The sequence below is a fragment of the Geotrypetes seraphini genome, chromosome 8, assembly GCF_902459505.1.
Source record: "Geotrypetes seraphini chromosome 8, aGeoSer1.1, whole genome shotgun sequence".
In the NCBI taxonomy this organism is placed as follows: Eukaryota; Metazoa; Chordata; class Amphibia; order Gymnophiona; family Dermophiidae; genus Geotrypetes; species Geotrypetes seraphini.
Window position 1 is genome coordinate 92,484,185 of NC_047091.1, and position 27,118 is coordinate 92,511,302.

The window sequence follows — 27,118 nt, forward strand, 5'->3', positions numbered from 1 at the left end:
TTCAGGCTCTCTTCGTACGAGAGACCCTTGAGCCCCGAGATCATCCTGGTGGCCGTCCGTTGAACCGATTCAATTCTGCGCACATCTTTACTGTAATGTGGCCTCCAGAATTGCACACAGTACTCCAGATGAGGTCTCACCATGGCCCTGTACAACGGCATTATGACTTCAGGCTTTCGGCTGACGAAACTTTTATTGATACAACCCAATATCTGCCTTGCCTTAGATGAAGCCTTCTCCACTTGATTGGCAGTTTTCATGTCTGCACTGATGATTACTCCTAAATCTCGTTCTGCTGAAGTCCTAGTTAAAGTTTCTCCGTTCAAGAAGTACGTCCTGCATGGATTTCCGCTTCCGAGGTGCATGACCTTACATTTCTTAGCATTGAAGCCTAGCTGCCAGGTTGAGGACCAACTTTCAAATGTAAGCAGGTCCTGCGCCATATAATTCTGTAAACTGCATTCAATTACTATATTACATAGTTTGGCGTCATCGGCGAATAGTGTTATTTTACCTTGAAGCCCTTGAGTCAGATCCCCTATGAATATGTTGAAAAAGAGTGGACCCAGGACCGAGCCCTGCAGCACTCCACTGGTCACCTCCGATGTTTTAGAGAGGGTACCATTAACCACCACCCTCTGAAGTCTGCCACTCAGCCAATCATTGACCCATGCAGTTAGTGTCTCTCCTAATCCCATCGATTCCATCTTGCTTAGCAGCCTGTGGTGTGGGACACTGTCAAAAGCTTTACTGAAGTCCAGGTACACGATGTCCAAAGACTCTCCCAAGTCCAACTTTCTTGTTACCCAGTCAAAGAAGCTGATGAGATTGGATTGGCAGGACCTACCCTTGGTGAATCCATGCTGACTGGGATCCCAAAGATTCCCTTCATTCAAGATTGTGTCTAATTTGCTTTTAATTAGTGTTTCCATGAGTTTGCACACTATTGATGTGAGACTCACCGGTCTATAATTTGCAGCCTCTGCCCTGCAACCCTTTTTATGCAGAGGAACGACATTAGCTAATTTCCAGTCCAGGGGAACTTTCTCCTTACTTAGGGAGAGATTGAATAGTTCAACCAACGGTTTCGCCAGGACATCGCTCAATTCTCTGAGCACTCTTGGGTGCAAATTGTCTGGTCCCATGGCTTTGTTCACCTTGAGTCTTGCCAGTTCACTGTAAACTTCACCTGGTGTGAACTCAAAATTCTGAAACAGGTCTTCTGTGCTTTGTGTTGCCTTCAACTGCGGACCGTGTCCCGGTGCCTCACAGGTGAAGACTGAGCAGAAGTATTCATTCAGTAGTTCGGCTTTATCGGAATCTGCTTCCTAGCTATCTGCTGTTCAAACCACTAAGTTAGGAGTAGACGACTGGACAACAGTTGCACTAAGGATTATGGTGCCTATTCTAGAACCATCATTAGTGTATTTTAGATTATTTTATATAAATGTTTGTTCTTATTTAACATGACTGGAATTTACACATCAAACTGATGAACATGCAAAGGAGACAATTTGAGGGTGATTTGGGAAGGCCTAAAAAAAAAATGAACATTTATTTTCAATTTCAGAAGGGGAGTGAACATCTATGGGCTAACAGATCAACATCAGAATTTACAGCTACTTAGGATGTTTAGGTTTCAGAAACATGCAAGAAGTTAAGATAGCATCTAGTGCAGCCAAGCTGCGACTCGGCTCCCGTACTGGTTAGCTCATATTTCTGCTCATTTGTATTGATACAATAAATAAGAAGAGAAAGGGACAAACACCTAACCATGGATATAGACTACCATCTTAGGGTTGATTCAAACTACTCTCATGAAAGTTGGAATTATAATTGAAGGACCTGCTGCAGTGCCTTTGGAGGGTCTACATATTTGAGCCAAAGGAAAAGGTAGTTCCTTTGAGACATTGGAGCAGCTTGACGAGTCTTGCATGGGTAGTGATGAGAGAAGAGTAGCTGGCCACATCAAATGGAGAGCCAGTGTGTGGAAAGGTCCCTTCCCTCTGACCTATGAATGGTGGTATGATCATCAGGGAGCAGAGCTCTGCTGTTGCAACTGTTTCAGACAATGCCAGGCTGAATTAGTTTAGTACCTCTTGGAGGTTTGCAGAAACCAGCGGTAGTCAATGGATATACCATTTGGGATGCCATAAATTCAATGAATATATAACCAAGGAGCTGGATTGTGATACCAAGGGTATCAATATTACCACTTGCATTTAGCTTGAGAAGGACGCCTCAGCCCCACCACTCCACATCTCATATAAGCCGGAGATTTACATGGTGCCTCATCATTGGCTGCCCGTCTTACATGCTGTTAATAATAGTTCATTACTTAAGTCTATTTCCGTGATTTATAAACTTCAATAATATATATAAATATGAAAATTAAAGAGCTTTAATACTTAGCTTAATCACAGCTGTGATTAAGCTAAGTATTAAAGCTCTTTAATATTCATATTTATATATATTATTGAAGTTTATAAATCACGGAAATAGACTTAAGTAATGAACTATTATTAACAGCATGTAAGACGGGCAGCCAATGATGAGGCACCATGTAAATCTCCCGCTTCTTTGAGATATGCTAGCGGTGGAGTGGTGGGGCTGAGGCGTCCTTCTCAAGCTAAATGCAAGTGGTAATATTGATACCCTTGGTATCACAATCCAGCTCCTTGGTTATATATTTATATGATAGATAGGGCTGGAAAAACCTAATTGTTAAATACATGCCATTGATACTACAAGCTTGGAGTGAAATATAAATTCAATGAAGGCATTTTTTTAAAGAAATCTGGGGACATCTAGGCTAAAGTAGAACTTCAGTGTGGTAAACTAAACCAACAGATAGCAGCTTGGAACTGTTATAGAACAAGTTAAGGAACTAAAAAAAAAAAAAAAAAAAAAAGGATTAGAATTGAATGTAATTAAGGAAACTTGCATCTCTTTCAAAATTTTATATGGCATTTTTATTCCCCTTGTTCCCTTATTATGGAATGCTTACAGATTTTCCTTTGCAACAAGCATTCAACAATTCAAACTCTCCCTTCCTTCTAGAAAAGGAATTAAAGGAGTTAAGATCTTCAGTCAATATCTGGCTTTCAAACTTTCTCAACTATGGAATGAACTCCCCTTAATTCTGAGGAGCCTCAGTTCTTTCCAATCTTTCCGTAAATTTAAAAAAACTTTTCTTTTTGCTAAACAGTTTGAAAACTAATCTCTTCAAAACTTTTGCTATTATTTTCTTTAGTTTTTATTTGATCATTGTAAAGTTTTTTTTTTTTTAATTGTTGTAAACAGAATTGAGCTTCCTTAGGTTGATGACCTGGTCCTTGAACAAATACTGGCAACCTGGGTAGAAGACAAAAGTGCTTATCTTCATCTACTGGAGCAATATTGGATTATTGAATTGGACACCGTTAATCCTATGGGACTTAATGATACTATTGAATGGTGTGCCCTGCTGTAAGTCCCATGTGTTTGTCTGTGAATATGCTGTCTATAAAGTTTTCCATTCTATGACGCAATGCTCAGCTGTTTTAAATTGCCCTGTATCTCTCTCTCATTCCATCTCAGCAGTGACATTTCACAAATTGGTGGCATGCCGTATATCTTTTTCCAAGACTGTGTCTTTTACAGCTCCTGAAGAAGGGTATCTACCTGAAATGGGATCAGTTGAGTTAAGCTATAACTTGGCGTCCTTGTTATGCCTTGTTTGGAAATAGAAAAATACTCTTGAGAATAACGGACACGAATATACCGGGCAGCTACCACAGATAAATCCACTCATTTCGCTGGTTTTGATCTTTAAACTTGAAACATTGCTAGCACTGCAACCTTTTGCCTTTCTATTAAATTATTTTTGCACTAGCACTTTATATATTATTAAGATTATTATTAGTTGTGCACAAGTGAGGTCCATGATGGTGCACAGCGTGACTTGAGAAAGAGTCCTGCTCCATTACGTTAAGCCAGGAGCACTGGTTTCCAGCGCACCATAGCTTTAACTGTCGCACTGAGACCTCACTATTATATATTATACATATTTATTGAAATATGTTATTTCCCTCGGTTGTGGGCATTTGGTTGTAGTGCTATCCACCTTTCTTAGGTTATATCTGGAGATTGGGAAAATATACAGAAGCAAGCTTAGGCTACTCTAGGCCTTGTCTTCCTTTTTGTTCTTTTTGATGCCCCCCTCACCCCTGTTATAAATACCTATTAGCATAAGGCAGCAAATATTGCAGTAGACAACCATGCTTATTAAGGGCCACCTATAACAGATAATTTGAAAAGGTTTAGGCATGGGGATTTAACTACTAATTTAACTACTAGTGTACTACTAATTATTTCTATAGTGCTACTGGATATATGCAGCGCTGTACATTAAAAGAGCAAAAATACTCATCTACCTAATGTTGTAGAGAACCAAATCATCACTGGAGCTTCAAAAATAATGCAGCATGAACACATTTGCACTTAAAAGTAAAAGAATATGTCACAGAAAAGACACAATCTTATCATTCTATATTTAATTTTACAGGAAATTTTAGCACTGAGAATCATCCATTCATTTTCTCCTTCAAACACAAATTTAATCTAATATCTGCACATTTTGTTTCTACCTACAAATTCAAATCTTTTAAAAAGTTGAGCAGAAAAGGCTTTGCATGATTTTTTCCCTCCAATTGGCTTTAAAAATATCAATACAATAAATGCTTAGAAGACTTGAGAGCATGGCTTATAACTCTCACAGAACAGTCTCTAGCAAGCTCAAGGCTCAGGAAAGCTCGACAATGAAGAAAGCAGTTAGATCTGCAATTCTTTTTTTTTTTACCCCACAACATGACAGATAAGAGTCATTCTTTTTCCTTCCAGATCTAAAAGAGGAAAGCTCATCCCAGTTGGGAGTACAGTGAATTTTCCATTTCAGTAGGTAACTTGGAATGAAAAGGGGTCAGGCCCACATCATAGTCTGTAAGATAAAAAGAAACATATTATAGACTTAAAAATAAAATGAGAGGCTGATCTGACATTCAATAATAGGATGATTAGGTTCAATTACTAAACATAGCTCCAAGCTTATTAGATGGCAAAGGCTTAGAGTACAGGAAAAACTATTCCTTTCTGATGTACATATGAGAACTAACCAAAATGCTCCATAGAAATGGAAATACTATTCTTATGGTATTATTAAGTGGTCAGACTAAGAGCAGCATTGGAACAAACTAAAAGTTTCATTCGCCATACAAGTGTTTTGCTTTTGGTGATTTAACAGAGAAATACTGGAGACTGCATATGGTTGAATCCCCTGAGAGAGTAGAAAATGGTAAAGGAATTAGCATATATCGTCAACTCACAGGTTTGCTTGCAGAATTAAAAAAACAAGACAAAACAACTTTTACAGTGAGTACAAGGAACATTTGCATTGCCAAAAGAACCATGAATGGAACTGGGAAGAGGACATATCCCCCCTCCTCTCATCCATCACAACACACCTATCTCATTCTGTAGTCTGTTCGGAGGGTTCTTGTGATGATCCTCAATGTGAAGTGTCATCTCATCCCGTGAGGCAGTGAAGTATGAGCACTGCATGCAGTTGTATCGGCCTCTTGTGTGCTCCCACACTATGCGGCTGTTAGCGGAGTGGCCTGCATGGATTTTGAAAAGCCAACAGTCATTCATCTGACTGAAGAATGGGCATTAACATCTAATATCAGGGGGCTGTTGTGTAGTAGAAAAAATTTCCACCAAGGACAGGAGAACATAATTCTCTATTCCTATTGGTTTAGCGTTGACCACACAGAACAGGATGGCAGATAATTACTTAACTGCAACTGTAGTTCTTGTACAATCCGGCTCTATTCCTGGATAAGTGGGTTTTGCGTCTATGGATGCCAGTTTGTAGGAAGCCTTATTTACACAATGTTTCAGTCCCTCCCCTATTAACTCAGGACTGCCCTCAGGAATCCAGTTGCATTCCTACAAACTACACAGTAGGAGTTTGTCTCTTCTGCTTGTGTTTTTCTTTAAACTCAAGTCTTTGTTCGCGCCCTTGTGCTGCAGAGGTTCCCAGTGGGGACAATTCTGGCTGAAGGAGATCACAGACGAGAACAAATCTGTTTCCAAGGGGTTGGTTGCTTAGCAGTGCACCCCTTGGACAGCTTGCACTTTCAGATCAGGGCTAAGGAACCATTGCTTGGAGCTTGCTCACCCCAGGTTCGTCTGCTAGTGGGTCTGAGCGCAGGCTGCAAAGTTCTGTGGAGGTGTATCCGGGATCGGGGCCAACTGTGTTCCTTTTCCAGGTTGCATCCATGGGGGGTGTGTGTGTTGATGGAGATCTCCGGCTGGTGGAGTTGGGCCGGAGGGACAGTCAGAAGACCAGCAGTACAGTTTGCATGCTTGTTAAAGCAGAGGATCTCCCTGCAAGCAGTTTCAGCTTTCTTTTCTGCAGTATCCAGCACAGCATAGCACAGTGAGTACAGAGCTAACAGCCTTTTTTCAGCGATTCTGGGGTTGGTCTCCAAAAGTGAGTTTTGGGCAGCTTGGGAGCAAGTCCTATTCCCCTCCCCCCTAAAATCCAAAAATCGCTGTTTTCTGGAGATTCCTGTGCTTTACCTTGGCTCTTTTTTTTATTGAAAATTACACCCTTGGTGGCCATCTTGTATTTTCACAAATTAAATTTAAAGTTATTTTTAGCCTCTACAAGTTTCATTTTTGCAAGAAAACTGCTCAGATGGGCTTCCCAGGGCAGGATCCTGTGGATTCATGCACTATTTGCAGTGGATAGCTGTCTGGAGAGCAACCGTGTTTCCACATGTGCTGCAGCGTAGGAGGGGGCAAAATCTCATCGGCCAAAGTTCCCTCGGCCTCTGAAAGGGGGCCAGCTGCTCTTTCCAGCTGGGGGCATCCTGAAAAGTCAAAAGGGAGTCACGTAGAAAGCGCCCTTGTGGCCCCAGTGAAACGGAGACGCAATTCGTTGTCTAAAGTACCAAGTCCTCCAAAAGTTCTAAGAAATGTCCGCAGGAGTCACCTCCCATCTGGTCTGATGGGTTTTCCCTGGAATTTATTAACATAATGTATCAGGCTTCTTTGGCAAAGAAAAAGGCGCTTCTGCGTTTCCTCCTGCATCTACGTCGGCTACAGGGATTCCCCCCTCCAGAACACTGGTATTAGACCCAGTCTCCCCGAGGTGTCCAACATTGTTTCGCTGGCTGATGATGCAGACTTCCTTGATGCCCTGACAATGCCTTTGCTTATGCAGGCTGGAACTAATTCTTGTTAATTTTTTGAATTTTTCTTTTTTGTTCTATAGGTTAACTTAGTATTATTTTGTATGCTTTACTTAATATTCTTTTATTTGGTCTTCTATATTAATCTTTTATTTATTGAGTCTTCTTTTTTTTCTTAATATGTACGCAATTGTTTATTCAGGTGCTTTAGTTAGATTATGAACCTATTGGACAGTTAGAGATGTTCTCCAAGCACCTTATATTAATTATTTCATTGTTTCTTGTATTGATTTGCATTTGTACTAATTGCATTTGTCATGTTTTTATTTTTTGTGATTTTATTATGTATGATATCTTGTAATCTGCATAGAATTGTAGAATATCTGGAATAAAATTTTTAAAAATAAAACTAACACCATGGGAGATGTTGCAGCGCTCGTGGACCTCCAGGATCCAGCTCCGGTTGAGACCCTGGATCTCCCCTCCAGGAGCTGAAGTTAGTCAGTATGCTACAGAAGAATGTTCTCTTACGAGTAATGAAATTCCACAGTATGCTGCCTTCCCTGATCTGGACATAGTCAAGATGCTCATGGACATTTGGGGGGTACCTGAGGGTCCCTTGAAATGTGCCAAAGCCATGTCTAGGCTCTACCTGATACGCTTTTAACCAGCACTTTGCGTCCTCAAAAGTCGATTCTTCGGTAGTGCAGCTTACTGCAAGGGATTGAGGGGTATAGATAGGTATAGACCACTGCTCAGGAAATGGGCCTGATGGGCCGCCGCGGGAGCGGACCGCTGAGCAGGATGGACCTAGGGTCTGCCTCAGCGGAGGCAACTTCTTATGTTCTTATGTTCTTACTAAACACACTCCTTTCCCCAGTGCTGGAGAGTAGTGCTGTAGAACGCTCAGAACCGCAGAGTGGACTTTGTGCTTAAGCGCCTATTTGACTCGGCAGCTGCTAGGCAGTGGTGGCAGCTTCTTTTGGGGCCAGAGCTTATCTTTTGAAGCTCTGTTAAGATACTGGCAATATCATGATCCAGGATCTCGCCTTTCTGGTCTCAGGGGTGGATTACATGGCGGATGCCTTGTATGACATTTTTGAAGTGTTTAGCGAACTCTCAGCCTATATTATTTCGACACATAAGATGTTGTGAATCCATCAGTGGTCCGGTGACTCCTCTTCTAAGGCGACCCTGAGCAGATTGCCTTTCTGAAGGCATTTGCTGTTTGGCTAAGGTTTGGATGATCTTATGGTTCGTGTACAGGATCGTAAACCCAAGTCCTTGCTAGATAATAGGCCCCGATCCTCTAGGGACCCCGACCTTCAGACATTCCCGTCAGTACTATGGGGGCTCCTCAGGGCAGCGTTCTCAGACAAACAGGTTTGATTATTTCTGGCACTAGTCAGTCATCGATGAGGACTCATCCGGCTGCAACCTCTAAGAAACAGTTTTGACGCCAGGCCTCTGTTTGCAACTCTGCAGATTAGGGGCGGGGGGGGGGGGGGGAAGAGAGGCTCAGCTTTTCTGGTACAGTGAAAGGCCATCACCTTGGACCATTGGGTCCTGGAGGTTCTTCAAGTCGGCTGCAAGCTTGAGTTTTCATCTCCTGATAGTTTTTTTTCTGCTGCAGGGAGCCTGGAGAAGACAGCCCAAGTGGAGGACACATCCACAGATTGCTGGACATTGAGGCCATACAGCCCATTCCAGAGCATGACTCGGGCTCTGGCAGATACTTGATATACTTCATGCCAAGGAGAGACTACGAAGACTGAAGGCCGATCCTAGACCTGAAAGAAGTCAATATGGCCCTAAGATTTCTTTGTTTCTGGATGGAAACGGTGCGTTCGGTTATCACCTCTGTAGCTCCAGGAGAATTATTAGATTCTCTGGATCTGACGGAGGCCTATCTCCGTATTCCCATCTTTCTGGAACACAGGAAATATTTGAAGTTCTACATCCTGCAAGAATCATTGCCAGTTTGCAGCGCTACCATTTGTACTGACGACGGTGCCCAGAACCTTCACCAAGGTAATGGCAGCTCACCTGCAAACCCTAGGAGTTCTTGTCCACCTGTATTTAGATGGTTCATTGATCAGGGCCCCAGCGGAGTCCACGGGGCGTCAGGCGGTTTGCCAGGTTGTTCAGCTGCTTAAGAGCCTGGGCTGGGTGATCAACTTCCAAAAGAGTCACCTCAAACCGACGCAGGACTTGGAATACCTGGGGGTTCGCTTCCCCACAGGCATGAACAAGGTGTTCCTGCCTGCAACACAACAGGTGAAGCTCCACCAATTTAATCAGGGATTTTCTGGCCATTCCTGTCCCAATGGCCTGGCAGTTATTTTCAGGTCTTGGGGTCCATGGTGGCGATGACGGATGTGGTCCCTAGGGCCAGGACCCATCTTCATCCATTGCAGGATGCGCTTATTTCCCGCTGGAGTCTGCAAAGGGACCCTCTGCATGTCCAACTCCTCTGGATGCCGGCGGCTCTGAATATTCTCACCTGGTGACTGAGTCTCCTCTACTTGTCCAGGGGGCTTCCCCTCCGGATCTCCGAGTGGGTGATCCTGATGATGGATACCAGTCTTTTTGGCTGGGGTGCTGTTTGTCTGAACAGTCCAGTTCAGGGCCAATAGTCCCCCACTGAGAAGTAGTGGTCGATCACCTGGTGCTTCAGGCGATTTATCTGGCTGTCCTTTGAGCATCGTCCCTGGAATTGATCTGTGTGTGTCTTCACAGGGGGCCAGGGGGCACCAAGAGCACCTCTGAGCGTGGAGGCCCAGTTTCTCTTCGGATGGACAGCGGCACACTTGGGTGGTGTGTACAATGTCTAAGTGGATTCTCTTAGTCGGTAGACTATGAAACCCAGGGAGTGGTCCCTATCCCAGAGGGCAATCAACTGTGTAGTGGAGCGCTAGGGTTGCCCCACGTTCAACTTCATGGCATCAGCGGTCATCAAGGAGGCAGATCGATCATTCAGCTGCCGTTGTGAAGCCGGCAGCGAAGCTTGGAGGCGCTAGTGCAGCCTTAGCCGCTGGAGAGTTTTCTTTATGTCTTTCCTCTGTGACCCATGATCGGCCATCTGCCGAGACATATTGTGGCTCATAGAAATCAGGTGATTCTCATAGTGCCCAACTGGCCGAAGCGACAGGGTACACCACTCTGGTTCATTTGCAACTGGACCAGGGACTCAGACTTCCATGTCATCCTGCCTTCTTATGCAAGGCCCGACTCCACTTCGGGATCCGGACCACTTTGGTCTTACAGCCTGGTTATTGAGCGCATGGCCTTAGACCGCAGGGGCTATTCTTTGCCCATGATTGTCACGCTTCTCCGCAGCAAAAAGTCAGTCATCTGTGGCAGGTTGTGCAAAAGCTTGGAGATGTTATCAAGAGTAGTGTGTCCAGAAAAACCACTGATCTATCTGTACTGTTGGTACCTCTGGTACGGGAGTTACTTCAAGATGGACGGGTGAAGGGACTGGCTGTAGCTTTTATTAGGATCCAGACTGCTGGTCTCTCCTGCCTTGGTCCCAAGCTTCTGAAAGGCTTCTTGGCCACTCCTTTGAACGTAGTTCACTTTTTGAGGGGCATGCTGAGGCTTCAGCCCCTGCTGCACTGTCCGACTTGGAATCTCAACTTGGTTCTCCAGTCTGACTCATCCACCTTGAGCCCTTGGAGCAGGCATCCTTGATGGATCTTACTGTCAAAACTGTCTTCCTGGTAGCCATTACTTCAGCCCTGTTCCATCCTTTCTTCCAAAAGTGGTCTCTACGTTTCACATTAACTGAGAGGTTAGACTTCCTACCTTTACTCCATCCGGTTTGAGAGAGCGGGGCAAGGTGTTGCGGTCAATGGATGTGTACAAGCTTGTGTTGCAGTATTTGGAGGTCACAAACGAGTTCCGGGTCTCTGACCATCTGTTCGTATTGGTGGATCCTGACAACTTCGAAATCCACAATTTCAAGATGGATCCGTGTGGCCATTTCTTCCGCCTATATAGCTGCCAGAAAGAAGTCCCCCTTTTAGTGTGGGCTCATTCCTCTTGGGCAATCTTCGGCGATCTCTTTGGAGATTTGCAGGACTGCTATCTGTGCCACCTGTGTTACCAGGTTTTACAGGACAGATGAGAAGCCAAGCGGGATGCTGCCTTTGGTTCTTTTGTTTTGGCAGCAGGCTCATCTGTCCCACCATGACTCTAGACTGCTCTGTTATGTCCCACTTGTCCAGGAATAGAGCAGGATTGTACAAGAACGAAAGATTAGGTTCTTACCTTTGCTAATCTTATTTCTTGTAAATCTATGCTCTATTCCTGGCTCTTACCCTGGGAATTGCTGATTCGCTGGTTGTCTGCCTTAATATATACTGGTAAGCTGGACTTATGTTTTTTTGACCATCCAAATATGTCAAGCACTTTTCCTTGGAGGTTCCTAGTGTAGTGCCCCTCTCCAGTAGTGCAGACTCTCTTTATAGCATGGTTTATTTCAGGTCTATACTGTTTATTCACCTGTTTCGATTGTTTATAATTGTTATATTTCATGTTGTGAGCAGACTAGATCGATTTGTTGGGGAGTTTCCCCGTACCCCTCCCTTTGTCTGTGTTCTCTACAGGCGACTGTATGCTTTTATACAAACTGGATTCCTGAGGGCAGTCCTGAGGTAAGAGGGGCTGAAAACATTATATAAATGAGGCTTCCTACAAGCTGTCTGGCAATCATAGATTTACAACCCACTTGTCCAGGAATAGAGTGTGGATTTACAAGAAAATTAGTAAAGGTACGAACCTAATCTTTCGTTCTACAAAGATGCCGCAGCAACAGGGTTACACTGTTGGATCAAGCTTACTTTCATATGCCTAAGTGGAAGAAGCTTTTCCCACTGGAGTCAACCAAGTTCAGTTTTCTATTCTATTACATGCAATGTGAAAAATCAGTTCTTGCACGCCACCCCCCAAACCCCCCCCCCAAAACAAAACAAAACCCACCCACAGAGGCAAATATTAAAAGATGAACTACCACCTTTTCTCCAAAGAGATACACAGCTATTGAGTCACTCTTAAATAAATTCAAAAGCACATTTGGTCATGATAAAATTTATTGGAAATAAAAGCAAAATACAACAGGACACAAAGTCACACACACTTGGCTACCTCAAGCCAAACTAGAAAAGGTTTATAGAAAAATCAATAAATCAATCAAATTATACTTCAGACTTACAGAAGAGGCTATAGAAAGAAAGAAACAAAAACAAAAAGAGTTGACAAAATTCAAATGAGTATGAACATGGGTTAGATGGTCCCTGATGGCAATGGTAAAGAAGCACTGGGACAACCCACATGAAATGGCAATTATAACCCTAAGACAGTAATGGTATTCTATATTGGGATTTCAAGATGGCTGCAGTAATCTGAGAGCATGGTGAGGCTGCAGGTTTTTTTTTTATGCAATCTTTGTAATTTTGATGGCTGTGGGATTTACTACAAAACTTAGTATAAATTGGGGAACTAAGTGTTGAAATATTGGCCTTATTAAGAATCAAAATGAGGCCTGATCTGGTGGTACCAGCAGGGATAATGGAGACTTTCAAATTCAAGCTTGTTTTGTTCAGATATGAGGGGCAGGGATAGGTAGAAATTTGAAGTCATATCAAGAACTGGGAGAGGGTGCGAGTTGTCAGATTATATGTAGGAAAATTTATTTGCTCATCTGTTCAAAGTCGAATAATCTCAAAGATCAAACTAGTTTACCCAATCTGCCCAATTAATTGCCACTATTTACCATGTAAGCCAGCAAAAAAATAAATCTGGTAAAATGTAGAAAAATGGCAAGTTCTAAAGAGCTTTTTTTTTAAAATGGCAACACTACCATTCTATTATAAAGCAGTTACTTACTATAACAGGTGTTATCCAGGGACAGTATGCAGATATTCTCATGCATGGATGACATCATCCACGGAGCCCCGATGCGGACAGCTGCAAAAGCATTTTGCTTGAAGAACTGTAGAAAGCTCACGACTGACCGCACCGCACATGCGTGAGTGCCTTCCCGCCAGACGTAGGGCGTGCATCTCCTCAGTTCAGATAACCAGCCAAGAAGCTAAAAAGGGGAGGTGGATTGGTTGTGAGAATATCTGCCTGCTGTCCCTGGATAATACCTGTTATGGTAAGTAACTGTGCTTTATCCCAGGACAAACAGACAGCATATTCTCACAAACGGGTGACCTCCAAGCTAACCAGAATGGGATGATGGGAGAATTGGTGTTTATGAGAATAAATTTTGTAATACTATTTGGCTAAAGTGGCCATTCCTTCTGGAAAAGGAATCCAGACAGTAATGAGAAGTGAAGGTATGAACCAAGGACCAAGTGGCAGCTTTGCATATTTCCTCAACAGGAGTGTATCTAAGGAAAGCTACTGAAGCTGCCATAGTTCTAACTTTGTGGGCTGTGACTTGACCCTCCAGATGCAGCCCAGCCTGAGCATAACAAAAAGAGATGAAAGCAGCCAACCAGTTGGAGATATGTCCCAACTTGTTTGGATCAAAGAAGATAAAAAGTTGAGGAGACAATCTATGTGATTTAGTTCTTTGCAAATAGTAGGCCAAAGCACATTTGCACTCCAGAGTATGAAGGACTGTTTTTCTCCAGGATGAGAATGAGGTTTTAGAAAACACATTGGAAGCATGATTGATTGAGATGAAATTCTGTAACAACTTTGGATAAGAATTTTGGATGAGTACGGGGTACCACATTATCATGATGGAAGACTGTAAATGGAGGATCCACTGCTAAAGCTTGTAGCTCACTGACTCTGCGAGCAGATGTGAGACATACGAGGAAGACTACTTTCCAAATGAGATATTTAAGATGAGACATAGACATTGGTTTAAATGGAGGCTTCATTAGATGAGCAAGAACATTGAGATCCCAAACTAGCGGAGGTGGTTTGACATTGAAAAGTCCTTTCATAAATCTGGAAACCACAGGATGAGCAGATAAGGAGGTTATCTCGCTAGTGGTTGATGAAAAGCAGCAATTCCACTGAGACGGACTCTAACAGAGGTGGATTTGAGGCCAGATTGAGATAAATGAAATAGATAATCCAGAACTGAAGACAAGGAGGTAGACTGAGGCTTCTGGTGATGAATATCACGCCAAGCAGAAAACCTAGTCCACTTCTGGTTGTAACATTGTCTCGTGGCAGGTTTTCTGGAAGCATCTAAAATATCTCTGACAGATTGAGAAAACTGAAGGTGTGAAGTTATGCCGAGAGAAACCAGGGCTGTCAGATGTAGAGACTACAGATTGGGATGAAGAAGAGAACCGTGACTCTGTGTAACCAGAGACGGAAATGGTTCTCTGCTGCTGAGTTGAAGTAGAAGAGAGAACCAAGGTTGTCTGGGCCACCAAGAAACTATTAGAATCATGGTGGTATGTTCTTGCTTGAGTTTGACAAATATTTTGAGAATAAGTGAAAATAGAGGAATGCATAGAGGAACTTGTTCATCCAATCCAGTAGAAAAGCACCTGCCTCCAGGCGATGGAGAGTATGTCTGGAACAGAACTGGGGCTGTTTATTGTTGTGCGGAGATGCAAAAAGGTCTACTTGAGGGGACCCACATTGAGAAAAAATCTGATGAAGAGTTGGTGAATTGAGCGTCCATTCATGAGGTTGTAGAATGCGGTTTAATTTGTCTGCCAGTGAATTTCTCTCTCCTTGAATATAGACAGCTCTCAGAAAAATGTTGCGAAGAATTGTCCAATTCCAAATCTTCTGAGCTGCCTGACAAAAGAAAAGGGATCCTGTTCCTCCCTGCTTGTTCACATAGTACATGGCTACTTGGTTGTCTGTATGAATGAGAACCACTTGATCTCGACGGAGATGCTGAAAAGCCTTGAGAGAACTGAAGATTGCTGAGTTCTAACAGATTTATGTGATTTCAACGATCTGTGGCAGACCAATGCCCTTGAGTACAGAGACCATCTAGATGAGCCCCTCCAAGCGTAGGTTGATGAATCTGTAATGAGAACCTTCTGGTGAGGGGGCGTTTGAAACAGCAAACTTCTGGAAAGATTGGAAGAGAGATCCACCATTGAAGAGATTACAGTGACATCATCTCTACGGCAATGTGCTGGGAGAGAAGCCAGGGTCCACTGAGGAATCCTTAGGTGAAGTCTGCCCAAAGGAGTCACATGAACTGTAGAGGCCATGTAACCTAGGAGAACCATCATGTGCCGTGCTGATAGTGAAGGAAGGGTGGACACTTGTCGGCAAAGTTGTACAAGAGCATCTTGATGCTGCTGGGGAAGGAATGCTCTGAGTTGCACAGTGTTTAGAAGAATTCCAATAAATTGCAGAGTCTGAGAGAGCTGTAGCTGAGATTTGGGAAAGTTGATTTTGAATCCCAAATTTTGCAGCAACTAGACATGGCTACAGTAACCCCTTGAGTCATATGGTGTTTGATAAGCCAATTGTCCAGATATGGAAAAACCTGGAGTCTGTGATTACATAAAGCTGCTGCTGCTACTACTACCAGGAACTTGGTGAAAACTCTGGGAGATGAGGCCAGGCCGAAAGGTAGCATCTTGTATTGGTAATGTTGATTTCCCACCTGAAATCTGAGGAATTTGAGAGAGGCTGGATGAATGAGTGTAAGTCTCCTTGAGATCTAGAGAGCATAACCAATTGTTGTGATCCATAAGGGGATACAAGAACGCCAGAGACAGCATCCAAAATTTTTCTTTGACGAGAAATTTGATGAGCTCTGAGATCCAATATCGATCGGAGGCCTCCCGTCTTCCTCAGAACAAGGAAATACCGGGAGTAAAACCCCTTGGTTCTGCTGTTCCAAAGGAACTCTCTTGATGGCATTGAGGACAAGCAGTACTTTGACTTCCTGAAGAAGAAGGGAGGCCTGCAGAGAGTTGGAAGGAAACTCTCTGGGTGGATGATCTGGGGGAGTGTGAAGGAAAGGAAGGGAATAACCCTCTTGAATGAGAACCTAGAGATTGAAGTGATTAATTTCCATCAATGGTAGAAATGGGTGAGACGGTCCCCGATGGGAAGAGGGGGAGACAGACACAGTGATTGTAGTTATGCTCTGCAGAAGCTGGTCAAAAGGCTGAGTTGTCTTGGACGCAGCAGTTGTCTGAGCCTTCTCAGGATGTTGCTTTTTCTGCAATCTAGAGAAAGGCACAGACTTCGGGGGATAATGCCTTTGGCACGAGAAGATGGTTTGTATACTTTGGAGGCAGAAGATTTAGATTTAGGCCTGAGCAACGAGGCAAAAGATTTTTCATGCTCAGAAAGCTTTTTCGTAGCATTTTCAATTGAGTCCCCAAAAAGTTAATCCCCCAGGCAAAGGATATTGGCTAACTGGTCCTGGAGGTTAGGGTCCATGTCTGCAATTCTCAACCACGCCAGTCGTCTCATTGCTATGGAGAGTGCTGAAACTCTAGACAAAAGCTCAATGCATCATATGAGGATTTGTAATTATATTTATTTATACCCCGCCTTTCCCAAGGCGGGTCACAATAAAGTACATACACAAACAGAATCACATACAGTACAACAAATCAAACATAATAATGATAATGTAAAGCCTCCTAAAATTACAAAGAGGCTACCAGCGCCTACCATCATAAAACTATAAATCAAGTTCCATATTTCATCTTACAGAAGAGGTAAGAGAAGATTGAGAGGTAAGAGGTAAGATGCTGCCAGAGCTGTGTGAGAGAACGGCACATATGTTTGAAATCCGGTAGTCGATGAGAAGGCAAATATTTGAAATAAGTTGGCATGGTCTTAATCCAGAATTTCAAATGAGGTGAAGTAGAAGTTATAATTTAAAACTGTTGGCCAACATAGAGTTCTGGTATAACCTCCTCCCAAACTTGTCCATCAATCTATCTTCACGCCCTGGTGGTATCATAGTGTACACTTTAGAAGGAGCTGACTTCAGTTAGATTCTACTACCAGAGACTGGTGAGACAACTGAGGTTTTTCGAAACCTGAACAAGGGATAACCTTATAACGAGAATCCAGTTTCCCAGGGACTGCTGGTATTGAGTTTGGGGTTTCCAAATTTTTGTGTAAGGTGTGCTTCAGGATGTCATTCATAGGAAACTTAAGCAATTCTTTAGGAGGATGCTTGATTTCCAACTCCTCCATGTACTCTTTGGAATATTTGGAGTCTGCTTCCATCTTTATGTTAAGGTCCTTACCCATCTGTCAAATGAAATGGGTAAGAGAGACAGTTTCCGATAGTGAAGGTTCCCGATGAGAAGTGGAACAAGGAGAACACTCTGTTTGGGAACCATAAGCCTCTGTAGAGGAAGGTGAAGCCCCATGCATAGATTTAAAATGATGAGTTCCGCCTCCTGGAATGGTCCCGAGTTGAAGGAGCAGGTGATACAGATCGTTTACGCTTGACCGAATGTGCAGGAGAAAGGTGTTTGGAAGCATGTTTCCCAGATTTTGAGGTTGAAGGTCATGGAGATGAATGCCTGGAAAGATTAGACCTGTGCCCCAAAGCACAACGGTGCTTTTGCTGACGCTCCGAAGCAGAATGGTACCTAGAACAGCGACACTTTGCGATGCTTCGATGGCCGACGCTTTGGAAAAGGTGAAGACCACCGATGCTTCGATGGTTGACGCTTTGGAGAAGGTGAAGACCACCGATACTTCGATGGTCGACACTTTGGAGAAGGTGAAGACCACCGATGGCCGATGTTTTGGAGAAAGTAAAGACCGATGCTTTGGTGCAGGTGAAGACCGGGGTCCCTGTGAAGGTGAGGAGTAACGCCTTGAGGAGTGATATTTTGGTGTAGCAGATCGATGCCTTGAAGCTCGATGACGATGATCGGTGTCAAGGCAATACTGATGGGGCAACCTTGGTACCTTCAGTTGGCATGGAGCGATGCTCAGGCTGCACTGGTACTGGAAGAGCCCACATGGGAGTGAGCATCTGAAACATTTTCCCAAACTCTAACTGAAAGAGAGCATCGAGCTTCTCCTTAAAGGCTTGCACCGATACATGGGGGGCTGATGCTGGTATCACTGGTGCTGCGACTCGTGCCGATGAGGAAGACATCGAAGAAGATGCACCTCTAGACTGGAAAGCGAGTCGCATCAGGAGTCTTTCTTTGTCCGGGGACCGGTATCACTTGACTCTACCTTTACGGCCTAAGACCCTGTCTGGGAAGCTGATGGCTTACCTGACTGGGACAGCAACACCGGTACCTCAGATGGCGATGTAGATGCCTTGGATGTCGAAGGTACCCAAGCCCACAATAATCAAATGTAAGGCTTTATCTCACATTCATGCCGTACTTCATTCTCTAGATTTTAACTGTTCTGTCTGGTCCTCAGCGGGCCACCAGGCACTCAAACTACTCTCATTGTGCTGGGCTTTATGCTCCCACTCGTCATCGGATCCAGTGCTGTAAATATTTTGATTGTTTTAAATAGTAATAGTTTAAATACACTTAGATAAATATGTACTAAAAAGTACTTAGCTTGTGCAAAAGACGCTATTAAACGGGGGTAGAATCACCATATCACCAACATGTTTCGCTCATGTTATTCTAATGGCTTTTTCAAGGTTCCCACTCCCTAAAGAGATAAAAAAAGACACCTCAGTCTCCATACCCTACCGCTACATATTCTATATTTTTAAATACTAATACCATTTAAAACCTCCTCATTCACCCCTTTTTCCTACCTCTTTACACCATTCACACCGACCATTGCGTCTGAAAAGGAATGGCGACCACACTCTTAACTTGCAAATTTAAACGCTTCACATCCCCGAAGCAGCATCCATTGTTTTTGTTGTAAAAGACAGTTTTTGATGGATCTTTTTTGTAGTGTGGCACAGCATGAACAAGACTCCACACAGTGGTCTGGCCCCAAGCACTGGATGCACCACTTGTGGGAGGTCTGTTAGTGAAATAGTGCGCAGGAGACACATTTTTGTGTCCCACTTTAAAGTCTGATCGGTCGCGTTACACCCTGAGACAGAAGATTTGTGAAACACTGGCCGTTGGTGTACCAATCAGCTGAAGATAACCGCCTCAGCCAAATCAAAGTCCGAAGGCTGAGGCGGAGGACAAGGCCCCACTGTCGAAAACGGCCAAAAATAAAGATGATATTTTTTTTAATACTAAGTAAAGAAAGATCAAAAAGATCCCTAAGGGTAAGAATTCCACGAGAAGGCCCAAAAAAAAACACAGAAGATTTGAAGTATGACTTTATGGCTCCGCGGAAAAATGAGAACTGAGGAGACGCGCACCCTATGTGGTGCGGTCAGTCGCTAACTTTCTACAATTCTTCAAGCAAAATGCTTTTGCAGCTGTCCACATTGGGGCTCTGTGGATGACGTCACCCATATGTGGGAATATGCTGCCTGCTTGTCTTGGGATAAAATACATACTTAATACTTACACATCTATAAATAAATGTCATTGGCAGGGTCCCTTTCCTTTAAAATGGGCTAAAGATAACATTAAATATTTGGACTTACAAATCCTAAGCAATCTATAAAAGAACGTAAGAATTGCCGCTGCTGGGTCAGACCAGTGGTCCATCGTGCCCAGCAGTCCACTCATGCAGCGGCCCCCAGGTCAAAGACCAGTGCTCTAAATGAGTCCAGCCTCACCTGCGTACGTTCCAGTTTAGCAGGAACTTGTCTAACTTTGTCTTGAATCCCTGGAGGGTGTTTTCACCTATAACAGACTCCGGAAGAGTGTTCCAGTTTTCTACCACTCTCTGGGTGAAGAAGAACTTTCTTACATTTGTATGGAATCTATCCCCTTTCAACTTTAGAGTGTGCCCTCTCATTCTCCCTACCTTGGAGAGGGTGAACAATCTGTCTTTATCTGCTAAGTCTATTCCCTTCAGTATTTTGAATGTTTTGATCATGTTCCCTCTCAGTCTCCTCTTTTCAAGGGAGAAGAGGCCCAGTTTCTTCAATCTCTCACTGTATGGCAACTCCTCCAGCCCCTTAACCATTTTAGTCGCTCTTCTCTGGACCCTTTCGAGTAGTACCGTGTCCTTCTTTATGTATTGCGACCAGTGCTGGACACAGTAATCCAGGTGAGGGCGCACCATGGCCCGGTACAGCGGCATGAGAACCTTCTCCGATCTGTTTGTGATAAACTAATCAGTTAAATATAGCCCCATTATTAAATGATATGTTTGCCTGCTGTCTTCATGGCATCCAGGTAAAGGTGATGAAAATGATTCTACTACCTCAATGGTTGTGTCTTTTACAAAATCCACCACATCTATTGCAGTAAGGGGACATTCAGAGATGGATTATGATGCTGAACAGGGTTATGTGGAAGGGCAAGAAACCCATATGAATTTTGCATTGTTACATGTTCTGAGGGGAATAAGAAGATTAGAGTTGCCAGACATCCAATACTATTAGGCAGCTTGTTGTCTGTGTCAGGCTCGAGACAAGATATAAGATGTGTGTTTGTAAATCCTAATGCAGAAAAACAGTTAACCAAACACTAGTTTGGCTTATGTCTTAACACAGTCAACGTCAACTATTACCAGATTCTATAAAATGTTATTTGTTCCTTCAGTTGGCATGGAAGAAGCTATGCTGACACCTCGGGGGAAAAAGAAACATAGTCCATATCTCCCAATTTTGAGAAATGGAACATTTCTCTTAGACTGTAAGCCCACTAGGGACAGGTACATGCATATAATGTGTACAGTACTGCTTATGTCTATTAGCGCTATTGAAAATGATTAATAAGTAGTACTAGTATTTTTTCCTGGGATTAGAGGGCACAGGATCAAGGCATGCTAGAGGAATACTTAATGAGGGAGCCAATGGGATACTATCATCTGATATGCTGCAGGAACATTGTGGGATGGAGACCTTCAATATTTTTAGATATTTTCAAGATTGCCATTATGTAGCTTATTTGCTTTGTCAACCAAGGCAATTGATGTAAATAATTTTTTGAAATCCTGTAACAGGGAATGATTGGAAAGTTCTATAAATATCTTATGCCTAAAATTTAGGGATACCCCTTTCAAGTAATAATAAATAAATGGAGATAGGATTTATATGTGGGTTGAAGGTTTTTTTTATGCTCTTTTGGCATAATCCATATTGGTAGAACCTGCAAAGTTACAAAACACATATTTTAAATTAATGTATAGACTGTAGAGTTTTAGGCAGAAAATGAACCTCTCCCCTCCCCAAACCTGTGATCCCTCTCTATTACCACCACATCCCCACCCCTCCCAACAGAGACCCAGGCTGCCTGACCACCTTGGATATACCTTAAATCCTGGTGGTCTTGTTGCCTCTTTTGGGATAGGAGTTGAGGTAGGAGGTATTGACGCCCCTGTATAAGACTCTGCTGAGACCTGGAGACCGCACCTTCAAAAAGATATAAAAAGGATGGAATCGGTCTAGAGGAAGGTTACTAAAATGGTGTGTGGTCTTTATCATGGGGACAAACAAAGATCTCAATATGTATACTTTGGATGAAAGGCGGGAGAGGGGAGATTTGATAGAGACGTTTAAATACCTACATAAGACTGGCTAGCCTCTAATTTTAACTCCTGAAGGAATTCCAAAATAATCCCCACCAACGTGGAAGGTTTAAATAGTCTTTGCCACGTGAGATCCTCTCCAAAATCTGGAGCATCTCCCAGATCCTTGAAGAATCTGATAATATCCAGGTGTGAAGAAAGGGAAAGGCACCCTTGGCTCTGAAGCAGGAAACTCCAGTCACTTGAACTTTCAAAGAAGAAACCGCCAGCCCCATGCCCAAGGCTTCTTGAAGAAAGGACAGCACTGACGATACTGAAGACATGTGACACCAGCATTGAAAGGAATCCCATGCCTTGGCATATGCCGCAAATGTGGCAGGCTTCATGGCCCTCAGAAGAGTCTGAATAGCCCTTCCGGCTCAAAGCCGAACACTCAAGAGCCATGCCGTAATACCAAAGTGCTCCGGATCTTGCAGCATGATCAGACCCCAAGAGAGAAGTCCCTTGAACAGCTAAAGCCTCAGAGGGGTAAAATCCTGAAGACACACCAGATCCGCGTACCACAGGCAATGGGGTCAGTCTGGAGATACCAAGACATTCCCGGGTGCCTGGCTACTCTTCTCGGGGATCTGCCTATCATGGGCCAGGGAGGGAACATGTACAAAACTTGTCTGCTGGCCAAGGCTGTACCAGGAGTCAATCCTACACTTCTGAGCTCGTATCTGCAGTTGAAACAAACTGCTTTCTTGTCGCCATCAACATGAGGTTGAACATTGGTCTGCCCCAGTTTGTTTGCTGAGGAAGTCCACCTATTTGTTTTGCACTCTGGTGAGATGGGTTGCTGAAATGGCCAGAAGATGAGCTTCTGCCCAATGGAAGAGAGTTTTCACCTCCTTCACCCTCTTGGCGCCTCCTTGTTTGTCAACATAAGCAACCACTGTAGTGTTGTCCAAAATCACTTACTGCCAGTATTCGTCAGTCAGGGCTGAAACTGCTTTAGTGCTAGATGGATGGCTCAGAGCTCCAGTCTGTTTTTGGATCAATAATGTCAAGATGGAGACCGCCCCTGAACTGGACAGTCTTCGCAATGTGCTCCCCAGCCCAAGAGGTTGGCATTCATTGTTAGTGTGGTCCAAGAGTCAATCCGGAGAGGCATCCCTGAGGTCAATGACTGTGGACGTAGTCATCAGGCTATGCTGCAGCAAGCAGTTGTCATCCAGGGCAGTAGAACATGCATAGAGTCTCTCTGCAGGGACCAGCAGAGAGATGGGAATGTTGTAGGTGACGCATTTGCACTCTCACATTTCTATCCTGTCAACCATCAATCCCAGAATTTAGTCCCAGGCAGATGGACTCTGTTGTGCCATGAGAACTGAAATTTGGCCCCAAAGCTTCTGTTTGCATGCCTCTGGATGAAACACTCGAATTGGACATCCAGGTGCTCCAATGACTGACCTGACTGCAACTGGCTTTTTTTCAAGTTGATAATCCAGCCCAGACTCTGAAGGGTCATCATGATGGCCTGGACTGCTCTCTTCGTTTCCTCCCTCAAGGAGGCTCTGATGAGCAAGTTATCTAAGTCAGGGTGGACAAGCCAATCCATTTTACAGAGGTGGGCCGCCACCACCACCACCTTGGTGAAGGTACTTGGGGTTGTGGCAAGACTGAAGGGCAGAGCTGTGAACTGAAAATGCTGTTCGACATGAAAATGAAGGAAGCGCCTGTGATCTGCAAAGATGAGGATGTGTAGATACGCCTCCATCAAGTCCAAAGCTGCTAGGAACTCCCCTGGCTGTAAAAAAAGGCAATGACAGACCAAAGCATCTCCATATGAAAACTAGACACTTTGAAAGTTGACATACTTGAGGTCCAGGATCAGCCTCCAATCCTCAGAACATTGGTTTGACAAAATATATGCAGTAGCTGCCGAAGCCAGAGTCTGTATCTGGCATGTATTCGATTGCCTGAATGTCGAGCAATCTGTTTAGGGTCACCTGGACACAGGGGAGTCCACGAACCAGGCAGAGAGAGGATGAGCAATCTCCAATTTGTAGCCATCTTCGATAACCTCTAGCACCCACTGGTTGGTCGGGATAGCTTCCTATGCATCCAAGTCCTGCAGCCTGCCTCTGAACTTGCACGGAGGGGTTATAATTTCTTGGGCTGCCCATCTGGACAAAGGAAGAGAGCCCTGAGACTTTCTATTCCCGGTGAACCTCTGCTGTGGACTCTAAAAGGATCTTTGGGAAGAGGATCCAGAGAAGAATAGGCACGAACGGACCGGTCATGAGATCATCCAACTCCTGGCCCAATAGCATATTGCCCCTGAAAGAATGCCTGCTGAGTGTGGCTTTGAATGTAGAGTCCCCAATCAAAATATCTTGATCCACATAATCTGGCAGGCAGATACAGAATAAGCAGAGACCTTGCCCACTACCAAAAGCAAGTCCATACAGACATCAGCCACATAGTCCACTCACACCAGTAACAGCTGGGTCGATGGTTCTGAAGTCACTCCTGGATCACACAATTTAGAATGGCATGCTGAAGCAACAAAGAAGGCTGCCACAGCAGCCTAACTGCCAGAGTCAAGGTCTCAAACTGTCTTTTGAGCAACATGTCCAGCCTGCAATCCAGTTGATCCTTGAGCACCACCTCTCTCTCACTGGTAGGGACGAATGCTTTGTCACCTGAGCAATCAAAGAGTCCACTTTAGGCACAGCAAACATCTGCTGGAATTCCTGGTCCATAGGATATAACTTGGACATTGCTTTTGCCACCTTAAAGGAGCCCTCAGGGTTCTTTCAGTACTCAGAAATCAGAACCTGAGGATGGATCTTGCTGAGCAGAGAACATTGGGTAGTAGGCTGAGGAGGATCAATTTTGAGCTCCTTCAGACTCAATAAGAAGGTCCATCAGGGCAGCGTACAGAGGGGCCCTCACCCTGGTCTGCAGCAGCACTTAGTCTCTGATCTACTACTTCAAACAGCACTCCATCATCTTTGCTGGAGGCTTCATTCTGGGAAAGAGGAAAAGTATCCAGGTCATCATCCTCAATGACCCCATCTGACCAACTATTGGAGTCTGGGGAAGATGCAAGTCTCCTTAGTGGAAGAAATGCGGGACCATGGGAAGGCTGCATGGCCGGTCGCTCTCCAGATGACCAGAAGGCACGCTAGCAACATCGACATAGGCTTGTCAGAGCAAGTTCAGAAAGACAGGTGTAAAGAGCATAGAGGACCAAGAACCCCCTTCAAGAGGAGGGTTAGAGCCCTTTCTTTTCAATTTGGAGCCATCAGCACCCTTACTAAGCACTAGAGCCAAACCCCAGGACTCCAAAAGGCTAAATGTCCCCCAAATGTCCCAACAATTTCTTGGTAGCTTTAATGAGCTGGTAAAGGGTGAACCCAAGATCCCTGCCTCCTCATTAGAATCAAAAACTAGGCATTTTAAGGAAGTTTGAGAACTTAAAATTCAAATTGAGAAAAATTCAAGATGGCCACCACCAGGATTTCCCGCTGAAAAAATGGTTAACTACAATGGAGGACAGCCAAAACCAGCGATTTTAGGATTTGGGTGGTTGGAGAACAAAGCTACATCAAAATATACCCACAAAAACAACAATTTCAGATCCCCCCCCCCACCTGCCCTGTGGGCTGTGAAAGCCCTTCTCACAGAATAAATGCTGGGAAAGAGTGCTGCAGCCTGCCTCAGCTCCTCTAAGGATAGCTGGAAAATGGAGAGGACCTCTGCCACCAGGAAAACTGCCTCTTCTGAATCTTCAGCTGCCAGTCGGGCCACAGCCAGACTGAACGTGAACCTCCGAGACCAGGATACAAACTTCACGGGGGGGGGGGGGGGGGGGGAGGGAGGAGGAAGAAAATGCAGCCAACACCATTTGAGCTCTGAAGAAAAGCAACTGGTGTTCGTACAGCCTACGCTAGCACTCCTGATCAAGTCAAGGAGTGAGCAAACAGAAGGGGAAAACCCAAGCTCCACAGTTCAAGCAAGCTGGCTGAGCAGGTCCCCGCAGAATCCACCTGTCAGCTGCAGACCAGTCTGCGCCTCTCAAGCAGGCTAGGCAGTCACTGGAGCTTTACTGGAACATGAAGTCCAGCACAAAATCCATCCCCCCTAAAAAAAAAAAAAAAGAAAATTGAGCAGATCAAAGTTGCTCTCGCAGGCTCGCTTGCAGAAGAAATAACTGATTGGGGGCAGCAGAGAGCACGGAGGATATGCTGAAAACAATGATCAGTATTATGAATAACATAACATAGTGCTTATTGACCGCGTAACCAGAAGTTCAACGCTGTTTACAAAAAGTTATACAAGTAAACATGTTACATGAAATAAGATGATTCATTAAACAGTCAGATATTTAGAAAAAAGATAGGTCTTCAATTATTTTCTAAAATGGCTATAGGAATGGGTAGTAAGCATCAATATTCGGAATTCCTTGTCATGAAGAGCTGCCTGAGATGTAAAAGTATGATTAAGAAATTTCTTACTCCTGCAACCCTAGACAGATGGAAAATTAAACAAAGGATGAGTTTTTCTACTATGTCTGTATGATGCTAAAGAAAATCTATTGACTAAGTAAGAAGGAGCTGTACCATAAACAACCTTGACACGGAGACAAATTTTCCCCTGTCCCATCAAATTCTTTTCCTGTCCCTGCCCCATTCCTGCAAGCTCTGTCCTCATACGCACAAGCCTCAAAACACTTTAAATAATAAATGTTTGAGGCTAGTGCAGTTAAGTCAGAGCTTACAGGAACTGGGTAGGGACAGTGACAAACCTTGCAGGGACAGAATAGGGACAGATTTGTCCCTGACTGTGCCATTCTCTAATCAATATCTCCTGAAATGGACTCGTGAGAGTGGATGGAAGGTCCTTGGCTCAACATTCCATCCCTATTCCACTGGAAACATACAATTAGATTAAAAAAAAAAAAAAAAAATCTAAACCTGGACCGTTCAGGTTCATTTTCAGAAAAGATCAAGGCCACAATTTTTCAAAAGAATAGCAAGTCACCCTGGGCAAGTCACTTAATCCTCCATAGCCCCAGGTACGTTAGATAGATTGTGAGCCCACCGGGACAGAGAGGGAAAATGCTTGAGTACCTGATTGTAAAAACCGCTTAGATAACCTTGATAGGCGGTATATAAAATCCTAATAAACTTGAAACTTGAAGCCATTTTGAAATGTGATAAAGAATAATAAATAACAACAAAGAATAGCTTTGGAAGGTAAATAAATCATCAGATCTTGTCAGTCTGCCTTGTTTTAAAAATTGTGCTTTTGTGCTAGCATGGAACTGGACCTGTCATGTAGGCATGAAGCCTTTCCAGGTAGGTCAATACAGG

The 27,118-nt window shown here is 43.9% G+C and overlaps 1 protein-coding gene across 4 annotated transcripts in view; it reads right to left on the reverse strand.

Moving 5' to 3' along the window:
• Positions 1 to 3,687: 3,687 nt before the first annotated feature.
• The window catches only part of ZNF414 (zinc finger protein 414), a 93,413-nt gene continuing 69,982 nt past the window's right edge, over positions 3,688 to 27,118 (reverse strand). For 3 of the 4 annotated variants that reach the window (XM_033955187.1, XM_033955189.1, XM_033955190.1), the window contains exons 6-7: positions 5,502 to 5,654; positions 4,514 to 4,978 (exon numbers count right to left, since the gene is read on the reverse strand). In XM_033955187.1, the coding sequence (XP_033811078.1) occupies positions 4,899 to 4,978; positions 5,502 to 5,654 (233 nt within the window). In that variant the 3' untranslated portion in view covers positions 4,514 to 4,898. Of the gene's footprint in view, positions 4,979 to 5,501; positions 5,655 to 27,118 lie in introns of all 4 variants that reach the window. The other variant, XM_033955188.1, reaches the window with a different exon arrangement.